The sequence below is a fragment of the Chiloscyllium plagiosum genome, unplaced genomic scaffold (assembly GCF_037043375.1).
Source record: "Chiloscyllium plagiosum isolate Xiang-an unplaced genomic scaffold, Cpla_swu_hap1 HiC_scaffold_21, whole genome shotgun sequence".
Lineage (NCBI taxonomy): Eukaryota > Metazoa > Chordata > Chondrichthyes > Orectolobiformes > Hemiscylliidae > Chiloscyllium > Chiloscyllium plagiosum.
The window spans coordinates 13,243,429-13,256,220 of NW_028270159.1; the positions used below are offsets into that span (position 1 = coordinate 13,243,429).

Sequence of the window (12,792 nt, forward strand, 5' to 3'; positions counted from 1 at the left end):
TCTGTCACTATCTCTATCACTCTCTCTCTCTCTATCACTCTCTCTCTCTATCACTATCTCTCTCTCTCTGTCACTCTCTCTATCACTATCTCTCTCTCTGTCACTCTATCACTATCTCTCTCTCTGTCACTCTCTCTCTCTGTCACTCTCTCTCTCTGTCACTATCTCTCTTTGTCACTATCTCCCTGTCACTCTCTCTCTGTCACTATCTCTATCTCTCTGTGTCACTCTGTCTCTATCACTATATCTCTATCGCTATCTCTCTCTCTGTCTGTCACTCTCTATCACTATCTCACTCTCTGTCACTATCTCTACCTGTCACTGTCACTATCTCTATCTGTCACTATCTCTCTCTCTGTCACTCTCTCTCTCTCTATCACTCTCTGTCACTCTCTCTCTGTCTATCACTCTCTCTCTGTCACTCTCTCTCTCTATCACTATCTCTCTCTCTCTGTCACTCTATCACTCTCTCTCTCTGTCACTCTCTCTATCACTATCTCCCTCTCTCTCTGTCACTATCTCTCTCTCACTCTCTCTCTCTGTCACTCTCTCTCTCTGTGTCACTCTCTCTCTGTGTCACTCTCCTCTCACTCTCTCTCTCTCTGTCACTATCTCTCTCTCTGTCACTATCTCTCTCTCTGTCACTATCTCTCTCTGGATCAGTGGTGCTGGAAGAGCACAGCAATGCAGGCAGCATCCGACGAGCAGCAAAATCGACGTTTCGGGCAAAAGCCCTTCATCAGGAATAAAGGCAGAGAGCCTGAAGGGTGGAGAGATAAGCTAGAGGAGATTGGGGGTGGGGAGAAAGTAGCATAGAGTACAATAGGTTAGTGGGCGAGGAGATGAAGGTGATAGGTCAGGGAGGAGAGGGTGGAGTGGATAGGTGGAAAAGGAGCTAGGCAGGTCGGACAAGTCCGGACAAGTCAAGGGGACAGTGCGGCGCTGGAAGTTTGAAACTAGGATGAGGTGGGGGAAGGGGAAATGAGGAAACTGGTGAAGTCCACATTGATGCCCTGGGGTTGAAGTGTTCCGAGGCGGAAGATGAGGCGTCTGGTGGTGAGGGAACGGCGGTGAAGGAGGCCCAGGACGTCCATGTCCTCGGCAGAGTGGGAGGGGGAGTTGAAATGTTGGGCCACGGGGCGGTTTGGTTGATTGGTGCGGGTGTCTCGGAGATGTTCCCTCAAGCGCTCTGCTAGGAGGTGCCCAGTCTCCCCAATGTAGAGGAGACCGCATCGGGAGCAACGGATACAATAAATGATATTAGTGGATGTGCAAGCAAAACTTTGATGGATGTGGAAGGCTCATTTAAGGCCTTGGATAGAAGTGAGGGAGGAGTTGTGGGCACAGGTTTTACAGTTCCTGCGGTGGCAGGGGAAAGTGCCAGGATGGGAGGGTGGGTCATAGGCAGGGTGTGGACCTGACCAGGTAGTCACGGAGAGAACGGTCTTTGCGGAAGGGGTGGGGAGGGAAATATATCCTTGGTGGTGGGGTCTTTTTGGAGGTGGCGGAAATGTAGGTGGATGATTTGGTTTATGCGGAGGTTTGTACGGTGGAAGGTGAGCACCAGGGGTGTTCTGTCCTTGTTACGGTTGGAGGAGTGGGGTCTGAGGGCGGAGGTGCGGGATGTGGATGAGATGCGTTGGAGGGCATCTTTAACCACATGGGAGGGGAAATTGCGGTCTCTAAAGAAGGAGGCCATCTGGTGTGTTCTATGATGGAATTGGTCCTCCTGGGAGCAGATACGGCGGAGGCGGAGGAATTGGGAATACGGGGTGGCATTTTTGCAAGAGATAGGGTGGGAAGAGGTGTAATCCAGGTAGCTGTGGGAGTCGGTGGATTTGTAAAAAATGTCAGTGTCAAGTCAGTCGTCACTAATGGAGATGGAGAGGTCCAGGAAGGGGAGGGAGGTGTCAGAGATGGTCCAGGTAAATTTAAGGTCAGGATAAGGAATGTGTTGGTGAAGTTGATGAATTGCTCAACCTCCTTGCGGGAGCACGAGGTTGTGCCAATGCAGTCATCAATGTAGCGGAGGAAGAGGTGGGGAGTGGTGCCGGTGTAATTACGGAAGATCAACTGTTCTACGTAGCCAACAAAGAGACAGGCATAGCTGGGGCCCATACGTGTGCCCCATGGCTACCCCTTTGGTCTGGAGGAAGTGGAGGATTCGAAGGAGAAATTGTTAAGTGTGAGGACCAGTTCGGCCAAAGGAATGAGAGTGTCGGTGGAAGGGTACTGTTGGGGACGTCTGGAGAGGAAAAAACGGAGGGCTTGGACGCTCTGGTCATGGCGGATGGAGGTGTAGAGGGATTGGATATCCATGGTGAAGATGAGGCGTTGGGGGCCGGGGAAACGGAAGTCTTGGAGGAGGTGGAGGGCGTGGGTGGTGTCTCGAAAGTATGTGGGGAGTTCCTGGACTAGGGAGGATAGGACAGTGTCGAGGTAGGTAGGAATGAGTTCAGTGGAGCAGGAGCATGCTGAGACAATGGGTCGGCCAGGGTGGTCAGGCTTATGGATCTCCAAAATGATCCCACCACCAGGGATATATTTCCCTCCCACCCCTTTCCGCCTTCTGCCAAAGACCGTTCCCTCCGTGACTACCTGGTCAGGTCCACGCCCCGCCTACGACCCACCCACCCACCCTGGCACTTTCCCCTGCCACTGCAGGAACTGTAAAACCTGTGCCCACACCTCCTCCCTCACCTCTATCCAAGGCCCTAAAGGAGCCTTCCACATCCATCAAAGTTTTACCTGCACATCCACTAATATCATTTATTGTACCCGTTGCTCCCGATGCGGTCTCCTCTACATTGGGGAGACTGGACGCCTCCTAGCAGAGCGCGTTAGGGAACATCTCCGAGACACCCGCACCAATCAACCAAATCGCCCAGTGGCTCAACATTTCAACTCCCCCTCCCACTCTGCCGAGGATATGGAGGTGCTGGGCCCTCCTCCACTGCCGCTCCCTCACCACCAGACGCCTGGAGGAAGAACGCCTCATCTTCCGCCTCGGAACACTTCAACCCCAGGGCATCAATGTGGATTTCAACAGTTTCCTCATTTCCCCTTCCCCCACCTCATCCTAGTTTCTAACCTCCAGCAACTTGATCCCCTGACCTGTCCGGACTTGTCCGACCTGCCCAGCTCCTTTTCCACCTATCCACTCCACCCTCTCCTCCCTGACCTATCACCTTCATCTCCTTCCCCACTGACCTATTGTACTCTATGCCACTCTCTCCCCACCCCCACCCTCCTCTAGCTTATCTCTCCACGCTTCAGGCTCTCTGCCTTTATTCCTGATGAAGGGCTTTTGCCCGAAACGTCGATTTTGCCTGTCCTCGGACGCTGCCTGAATTGCTGTGCTCTTCCAGCACCACTGATCCAGAATCTGGTTTCCAGCATCTGCAGTCATTGTGTTTCCCTCACTGTCACTGTCTCTGTCTCTCTCTCTGTGACAGTTACTTCAATGAAGGGGGCGTTGAAAATGATTCACTTCCGGTTTTGCGCCCCACTGTTTCCGGGTTCACTCCGGCAACATGGCGGCGCCCATCGGCGTCCACCTGGAGTTTCGGTGCGAGTTTTACCGGGACCGGGGGGACGACGCGCGGTGTTGGTCCGCGGTCTGATAGTTTGATGTCGCCTGGGTTTTTGTTGCGGTCGGGGAGGCGGCGGGTTCGATATCGATTTAATATCGCTCCTCCCCCTCCCGGAGGGTGCTGTCACCGCGGGGCTGTCGGTGTGGGCCTGGGGGGGGGGCTGTCGGGGTGGGGGGGGGGGGGCTGTCGGTGTGGGCCCGTTGGGGGGGGGGGCTGTCGGTGTGGGCCCGTTGGGGGGGGGGGCTGTCGGTGTGGGGGGTGTGGAGGGGGGGGTGGCTGTCGGTGTGGGCCGGGGGTGGGCTGTCGGTGTGGGCCTGGGGGGGGGGCTGTCGGTGTGGGCCTGGGGGGGGGGGGGGGGCTGTCGGTGTGGGCCTGGGGGGGGGGGCTGTCGGTGTGGGTCTGGGGGGGGGGTGGGGGGGGGGCTGTCGGTGTGGGCCTGTCGGTGTGGGCCTGGGGGGGGTGGGGGGGGGGGCTGTCGGTGTGGGCCTGGGGGGGGGCTGTCGGTGTGGGCCTGGGGGGCTGTCGGTGTGGGCCTGGGGGGGGCTGTCGGTGTGGGCCTGGGGGGCTGTCGGTGTGGGCCTGGGGGGGGCTGTCGGTGTGTGCCTGGAGGGGGGGCTGTCGGTGTGGGCCCGGGGGGGTGGTGGGTTCGGGTCCGCGTCGGCGGGTGTTGTGCGCTGGGGACTCGGGGCTCGCGCCGGGGAACCCAGGGCTTGCGGAGTTACTGAGGGAGAGTTTTCTTCTGAAGGAAGGTCCCAGCGATTCCCTCCCAGAAGCTGCAGAGTTTATCTCCAACATCAGCAACACTTCTAGTTTTATTTGACTCTCATCGATTTTTTTTTGGCTCCAACATCAAAAAGAGAGAGAGAGGGAGGGGCAGAAACTCTGAGAGAAACAGGTTCAAGTCTGGAGTGACTTCTTTGGAGATTTCTTCTGAAGGAGCTGGTTCTAGACCTGAATGATTGACCTTGTTTCTCACTGCACTGGCCCTGCCAGATCTGCTGAGTTTTTCCAGCATTTTCTGTGTTTGTTTCAGATTTCCAGCATCTCATTTCAGATTTCTCATTTTCTTGTATCCTTGCTTAGAGGATGGTAGCAAACCTCCAGTGATAGTGTTGATGCTTCACGTGTGACATTAGGCAGGATGCTGCCAATCTTTCCAACAGTGAGGTATTCCAGCTGAATCAGAACTGACTCTTGTTCAGGATTCCCCACCGTTTCTATCAGGATTGATTTTATTTCTGATTGCCATGTTATCGGGATGTAATCATGGTTTGTTTCTCCCACTCTACTACTTTAGGGATACTCAACCTGATTGAATTCTGCCACTAGCTGCACATTGGTTATATCGAATAAAAAAAATGAAAATGCTGCAGATATTGGAAATCAGAAACAAAACAGTATCTGTGAAGAGAAATCAGTTAATGTTTCAGGTCCAACAACCTTTTCTCGGAACTGATGGTTTTTATACAGAAGGTAGAGTCCAGAGAGAGAGAGAAACACAAAGGAATGGATAACAACCAGGCTAGGAGAGTGAATAGCTGTTATTGAAGACTATCAGTAGCTAACCATGGGTTGTGTGTAATATTAGACCATGTGGTGACAAGGCCTAGTGTGTATTTGGGGTCGGGACATAGGAGAACCTAAAGTTGTTGAACTTGATATTGAGTCCAGAGGCTGTAGAGTGCCCAAGTGGAAAATGAGGCATTGTTTATGTCGATTTTTTAAAAAAATTTTTTGATCACCCTGCTCAGGCATGCTTTGGCACACTTTTGGAGCAGGTGGGACTTGAACCTGGACTCAAGATTAGAGTGGTGCTGGAGGCAGCATCTGAGGAGCAGGAATATCAACATTTCAGGCAAAAACCCTTCATCAGGAACCTGGACTGTCTGGCCTAGATGTAGGGACACGATCACTGCACCACAAGAGTCCTCTGAACATGAGCCAGCTGTCTCAGACCATTCAGCCACACCACCTTGTGGTGTACTGGACTATATAAGCAATGACTAATTTGTTGTTTGAATGAGACAATGGGAACCAATAACAATTTGGAAAGTGTTCGTCCAGTAGCTTATAGAGCTTGGTGAACTGAATGGGTTGCTCCTATTCCAGTGAAAGTATTCTTTTTTTTCTATCAGTATGAAAGTAGGTAACACTGGTGCAGCTAGGCTTTCTTGAGAGTGTGGTTAGAATGTGTGGTTTGGATAGAGTGGAGAATGCTTGATGTTTCATTGAATGACCCCCTTCCTAATTTGGGATTGTTTGATGCAGGTTATTGGAAGAGTAGAAGCTTGCTCTGTTCGTTAGCATTGACAGTTCCTCACCTTCAGAACCACAAGGAAAATATTGTATTTTGTATCCATTTTGCAAACAGTTGAATAATCTCTAACTTTTTTTTCATAACTAATATCTTATAGAGGTGGTGTTGAACTGCTCTTCAATGGAGTGAAGGAGCAACATGTCACATTGCCCACTCAGTCAACACCATGTGAGTATTGGAAATTTTTTTTGGTTTTGTGATTTGTGAAAGAGAATTTAAAGTAAGAGAATCCTGGCAGCTTGCCACAAAGTATGGGAATAGAGAATTGCGCCTGTTATGTGTTTATTGGAGGGAAAGAGGCAGCTATTGTGAACCAGATGTAAGTAAATGATCAGCTGGTCTATCAAGTCTCACACATGCTCGTGATAAGTGTCCCTGGTGTTGTGTGATTTTTAACTTGGTAAGATTCTTGCTAGTGTGGATGAGCAGAGAGATCTCGATGTTCATGTGCATAGACCCGTCAAAGTCACCACACAGGTTGAAAGGTTTGTTAAGAAGGCGTAAGATGTGTTAGATTTTATTGGAAGAGGGATTGAGTTTCAGAGCCATGAGGTCATTCTGCAGCTGTACAAAACTTGAGTGCAGCTGTATTTGGAGTACTGTCGATAGTTCTGGTCACCGCATTATGGGACGGATGTGGAAGCTTTGGCAAGGGTGCAGAGGAGATTTATCAGGATGTTGCCTGGTGTGGGGGGGAGGTCGTATGAGGAAAGGCTGAGAGACTTGAGGTTGTTTTTGTTAGAGAGAAGAAGGTTGAGAGGTGACTTGAGACATATAAGATAATCAGAGATATCTGATAGGGTGGACAGAGAGCCTTTTGTCTCGGATGATGATGGCTAGCACAAGGGGATATAGCTTTAAATTGAGGGATGATAGATAGAAGACAGATATCAGAGGTAGGTTCTTTACTTAGTAGTAGGAGCGTGGAATGCAGTACCTGCAACAGAAGTAGTCTCGTCAACTTTACAGGCATTTAAATGCTCATTGGGTAGGCATATGGATGAAGATTGAATAGTGTAGGAGAAATAGGCTTCAGATTAGTTTCACAGGTCGGTGCAGCATTGAGGGCCGAAGGGCCTGTCCTATGCTGTAATGTTCTACATTGTACATACTGGAACCAGATATCCCTGCCCTCCTGCACCTCAGTCTCACCTGGGAAAGATTAAAAGTAAGAGAAAACAAAGTGGAAACTCACCAGCCCCCAGCAATAAAATCTAGCCCAGGAGATTGGGTGTTCCAGGTTTAAAAAAAATTATTATTTGACTTCCCTTCTCCATGATGTGGTCTCTGCCCAGATCACAAAGAGCACCCACTACACTGGCCTTAAAGTTGTTCCAGAGATTTTTTTCGAACATATTGATGGGATTTGGGTTTTGCTGACGAGGTGAGCATTTATTGTCTAGAAATTGTTCTGGTGATGAGCTGCCTTCTTGGAACACTGCAGTCCTTTGGGTTTGAGGATACCCACATTGCTGTTAAGAACAGAGTTCCAGGATTTTGATCCAGTGACACTGAATGAATGGCTGTACATTTCCATGTTAGGATGGTGAATGGCTTGGCGGGGAACTTGTAGGTGGTGGTGTTCCCATGTATCCGCTGTCATTGTCCTTCTAGGTGGGAGAGGTTGCAGGTTTGGAAGGTGCTGTTGAACAGTCCTTGCTGTGTATTTTGTACATGGTATATGTTGCTGCTGCTGAAGGGAGTGAACTGAACCTGGCAGTTTTTGCACTAATCGAATGAGCTGCATTGTCCTGAATGGGCTCAAGTTCTATGGAAAAGAACTCTCATTCACCTGTTTGTGATTGTGGATAGTTTGAAGGCATGTCCTGTAACATGGGCCATTTGTGTGCAGTGACTGAAAAGTACAAATACTGTTTTTATCACAAAAGACACTCATTGGCCTTTGGATAGCGTTTCACAATGTAAAAACCAAAATCTACTGATCTTGCAAAGTCAGGTGGCATCTCACAGTAATGAATAATATTATTGGTGTGATACTAATGGAGAATATTTGCAAGATAGAAGAAGGATCGTAATCTAGTTGAATGGCAGAGCAGGCTCAGTGGATTGAACCTGATTCTCGTGTTCCCATCTCTTGTGCTCTAATGAGCCCATTTGCCCTGTTCTTGTGAAATTTAGTTGCTGTGGCCGAAGTGCCACTGATAAGTTTATCATTGCTTCAGTATTCCCACCAGTTTCGTAATTAAACTCATTTGTCGGTCTGTGTTCTGTCTGAATTTGTAGGGCACTGTACAGCTGTTGTGTTACACTTCACTAAAAAAAAGGCAGGATTGATGATTAAGCATCAGACCTGGAAATAGTGTTTGAAGCTCATTTGTGAGAATTTCCTGTCTCATCAGGTTTTTTTTTAAACAAAAAACCTGACGAAAATCTCCTGTCCTATTTTTACAGTGTTCTAAACAAGCATTGAGTCATAGCTATATCTTCATGCTTGCCTTCATTGATCAGGGCATACAGTATAAAAGTGGTTTTTATAGACCTTTAGTGAGGCCTCATTTGGAATATTGTGTACAGCTCTGGTCACCACGCTACCAGAAGGATGTGGAGGCTTTGGAGAGAGTACAGAAACACTTTAACAGCATGTTGCCTGATTTGGAGGGTATTAGTTACAGGGAGAGATTGGACCAACTTAGTTTGTTTTCTCTTGAATGTTGAAGGATGAGGGGTGACCTAAGAGAAATTTACAAAGTTATGTGAGACACAGAGGAATCTTGACAGGTACAGGAATAGGCAGGGAATAGAGAGATATGGATGCATAAGACAAAAGGTTTTTAGTTTAGAAAGGCATTGTTTGTCAGCCTTTGAATACTGGCCTTGCCAGTGGTGCCCTATTCCTGTGAATGAGGAAACAAGGTGAGTGTAGGTCCAAAGTGGTGGAACAGGGACAGTACTGGGTGGTGCATCCACATTTTCTGTTTCTCCACTGCCATTGCTTCAGTTGTGGCTCAACGAGTGATGCTGTCAGTTCTGAACTGGAACACTGGGGAAGAACTGTCGTTTGGAAGAGACATTAAACTACCACCACCTGGCACAGTCTTTGCTTTGATGGTATCCCAGCATCTTTTACATCCTCCTGTTCTGAAGACAAGCTGAGATGTTCACCCTGGTGCCCCGGCCAGCATTTATCCCTCAGCCAACACCCATGTAGCAGAGGATCTAGTTGTTTATCTTATTGCTGTTTGTGGGAGCTTGCTGTGCACAAATTGCCTGCCTTTCTGACCCTACATTACAGCGACGACAGCTCTTCAGGTGTACTTCATCGGCTCTGAAGTGCTTCAGGGCATCCCGTGTTATAAAAGATGCTGTACAAACCCAGTCTTCTCTCTGCCTCTGCTGAACTTTTCCTACGATCCAGTTCCGTAGGTCATTGCCCATGCTCCAGCACCACGTCATAGTGACCGTATTTATTGTCTCTGTGTCAGCGGTATTTTCGTTTGCAGGGTATCACCGCTGAGCTCGATCTTGTTAAAAGTTCAGCGTTCGAGCACACACTTTCTAGTATAGACCCATGACCTAGCAGCTTTCAGGGTCACTTTTCCCAATGCTTTCTCACATATTATCAACTTTATCCACTTCAGCTTTGGAGCTAGCTGCAGTGGGATTTGAACTCCCAACCTCTGGGTCATGTGTCCACGATACAATTGTACCTAACATATGGTAAAAATTCACAGCAGTCGGTCTGTGTGCTGTGGTACCTTTCAGCGATTCAAGCTTGACTTTCAATTCACGCAAGTGATCCACCCTGCAGGGCACAAGTGTGTGAAAGTGCAGCTCTCTTCCACTCTGAATTAATCTTTGATTTTTCTTTCGCAGGTTGTGTTCAGCTTTGATCTTATTGGTGCTTTTGTGTATGTCTGCTTGTTGAGATACAAGTCTTGATCGTTGTTGTGCGTGTGCTGGGGTATGGGTTCAATGTTTGTAATCCTTTTGTGTGTTTGGAAATAAGCTTTTATATTTTAACCCTGCAAAGTTTTGTCTGTGTTGCACGATCGTGTGACCTTTCTGATGCTGTATTTGAGTGTTTGTGTCTGAGTGTGCTGCTTTGTGTCCTGATCTGGAGGTGCTTAGAAACAAGAGACTTGTATTTCTCTAATAACTTTATCGGTCCTCACTTTGTTTCTGATGCGTAGCGCTGTGAACCATTCTCTCCAGGTTGTGTCCGCCCTGCCCCAGCTCCTACATGGTTTACAAATCGTATTTCTTTACTCTCAACTTCTGTCTCAAACAGCATTCCCGTTAGGTTGCTCTGAAAGGCACATCAAATTTTGACTGCCTCTTCCGTTTCCTTTTGTGCCCCGTAACTGATCCACAGGATGTCGCGCAGGGTCAAATCAGGTGAGGTATGGGTTAGTGGCCAAAGGCATGCTAGGCAACCGAGACACGGCCGCAACAGTGCGTCCTGAGGCATGACGATTGCCCTGCCGAGGAACTCTTGTTGTCGTCTTTGGAAAGGCAAACAGATGAACAAAAAAAGGTTCTCTGCTTCATCATGGCTTTCTACGATCAGGAATCTCAAATGGTTCGATTTGAAGCTGTCTGGTAAGTTGGGAGGTAAAGGCAAAATGTCTTCACTTGCCAAGTGAGGGTAAACTGTCACAGCCTCTCTTCGCAGTTGACTCAATGCTTCCCTTTCATAGTTCAGTCGTGATTATCTGATGTGGCCCAGTGTTTCAGGCCAGAGAAGGCATTCCCTCATTACAGAAGTTGTCTCTGACCGCTCCCACCTTGGCCAGAAAGCGGGTGGACAGCCTGGCATTGAGCTTTGCCACCCTGGGCTGAAGGGGAGTTGACTTCCGCTGGTGGCAACCCTGCACATGTCTGATGGTATCTGGCCATGATGCCTCACACAATGATTCAGTGGTTGGCACTGCTGCCTCACCAGGAGCCAGGTTCAATTCCAGCCTCAAGTGACTGTCTGTGTGGAGCAACATAGAAACATAGAAGATTGAAGCAGGAGGAGGCCATTCTGCCTTTCAAACCTGCTCCGCCATTCATCGTGATCGTGGCTGATCGTCCAACTCAAAAGCCTAATCCTGCTATAGTTTGCGCATTCTCCCTGTGCCTGTGTGGTTTATCCTTGGGTGCTCCAGTTTCCTCCCACAGTCCAAAGGTGGGCACGTTATGGCAGATTGGCCATGCTAAATTGCCCATCGTGTCCAGGGATGTGCAGGCTAGGTGGGTTGACCATGGGAAATGCAGGGTTAAAGGGATAAGGTAGGGGGCTCGGTCTGGATGGGATGCTCTTTGGAGGGCGTTTGTGGATTCAGTGGGCCGAATGGCCTGCTTCCACACTATGGATTCTATGATTCTATAACACTGTTACTGATAAATTCAATTCCAAATTCAGGAAAGATTTCTTTCGTGTGAAGATTTGTAGCTCGGGTGCTCGTTGTTGTGGTTCTGTTTGCCGAGCTGGGAATCTCTGGTGCAGACGTTTCGTCCCCTGTCTAGGTGACATCCTCAGTGCTTGGGAGCCTCCTGTGAAGCGCTTCTGTGATCTTTCCTCTGGCATTTGTAGTGGTTTGTCTATGCTGCTTCCGGTTGTCAGTTCCAGCTGTCCGCTGCAGTGGTCGGCATATTGGGTCCAGGTCAATGTGCTTATTGATTGAATCTGTGGATGAGTGCCAAGCCTCTAGGATGCAGAGGACAAGCAACGTGAGTTCGACTGGGACAACACTACTATTATAGGCCAAGCCAAACAGAGAGCAGCCAGGGAATTCCTAGAGAACAGAACCACAACAAGATTTCTTTCCCCAGAGAGTGTGGGGAAATATGGACATCGGTCCTACAGGGAGCGGGATTGAGGTGAATCGTCTTGATATGCCTAAGGCGGAAATTGGATCACTGAAATGGAATTGCTGTCCTCTGGGTGGGTCTGTGTGGGTTGCTGTCTGGGGGATCGATGGCCTCCCTGTGCACTGGAGAGATTCTATGATTCTGATTGCTGATCATGAAACCGGGCAAGGCACCAAATGCCAGTCAGTATCCATGGGACTGTCACCCAGCAGGGAGGGACATTGTTTAGAAGACTGCATAGAAAGTAAATGCTATGGGAAATATCTTGGCAAAGCAATCCTCAAAAACCTTTTAACAGCCAGTAACAGTTTTGTGTCAGGGGCCGGTTAGCTCAGATGTCTGGTTTGTGGTGCAGGATGATGCCAAAAGCATGGGTTCACTTTCTGCAGCAGCTGAGGCTACCATGAAGGTCTCATCTACCCAGCCTCACTCCTGTCTGAGATGCAGTGACCCTCAGACTAAACCAGTACCAGTCATTTCTTGAATGAGAGAGCAGCCCTATGGTTCTCCAGGATCTTGGTGACCTTGCATTTACTTCAGAGTTTCGCATCTTGTGTAATGAACACTCAGTGTTGAGAGCAGCTTTAGGTTTAACATACAATATAGCATTTTAGCATTGTGCAGCAACACCAGAAACTTCACAGGAGCGTTTACACTTTGCCAGCTGAGGAGGAGTATAGGGCAAATAACTTGTGAAAGAGGTAGGGGAGTTTTTCAAGTATTAGGGGAGAGAGATAGAGATTTGAGAAGTGACATGATTCTAGGTTAGTATTTATTCATTTTTATGCTTCCTTGGTTTGATTGGAGTTCACAAAGTGACACCTTTAATCAGTTTATTTCATGTCCTTGAACTGAAAACAGCATTTTTAGGTGAACTTAATTGAATCAAGTCCATTGCTATTAGGTTGAAAGAAAGCTGGAATACTCTCCATTCCAAGGCAATTAATGATGACTCTGTATGTACATCTACACAACATAACTCAGCAGTTCACAGAGTATTTTTTTCAAAGCTTGATTAATCTGTTTTGTCATATCAGAGGTGCCATCTTTCAGTAGAGACATGAA

The 12,792-nt window shown here is 48.5% G+C and overlaps 1 protein-coding gene across 2 annotated transcripts in view; it reads left to right on the plus strand.

The window, feature by feature from the left end:
- The first annotated feature begins 3,490 nt into the window (after positions 1 to 3,490).
- The window catches only part of urm1 (ubiquitin related modifier 1), a 49,160-nt gene continuing 39,858 nt past the window's right edge, over positions 3,491 to 12,792 (plus strand). The window contains exons 1-2 of one of the 2 annotated variants that reach the window (XM_087998289.1): positions 3,491 to 3,568; positions 6,008 to 6,078. In XM_087998289.1, coding sequence (XP_087854415.1) covers positions 3,534 to 3,568; positions 6,008 to 6,078 — 106 coding nt within the window. In that variant the 5' untranslated portion in view covers positions 3,491 to 3,533. The remainder of the gene's footprint in view (positions 3,569 to 6,007; positions 6,079 to 12,792) is intronic. The other variant, XM_087998288.1, reaches the window with a different exon arrangement.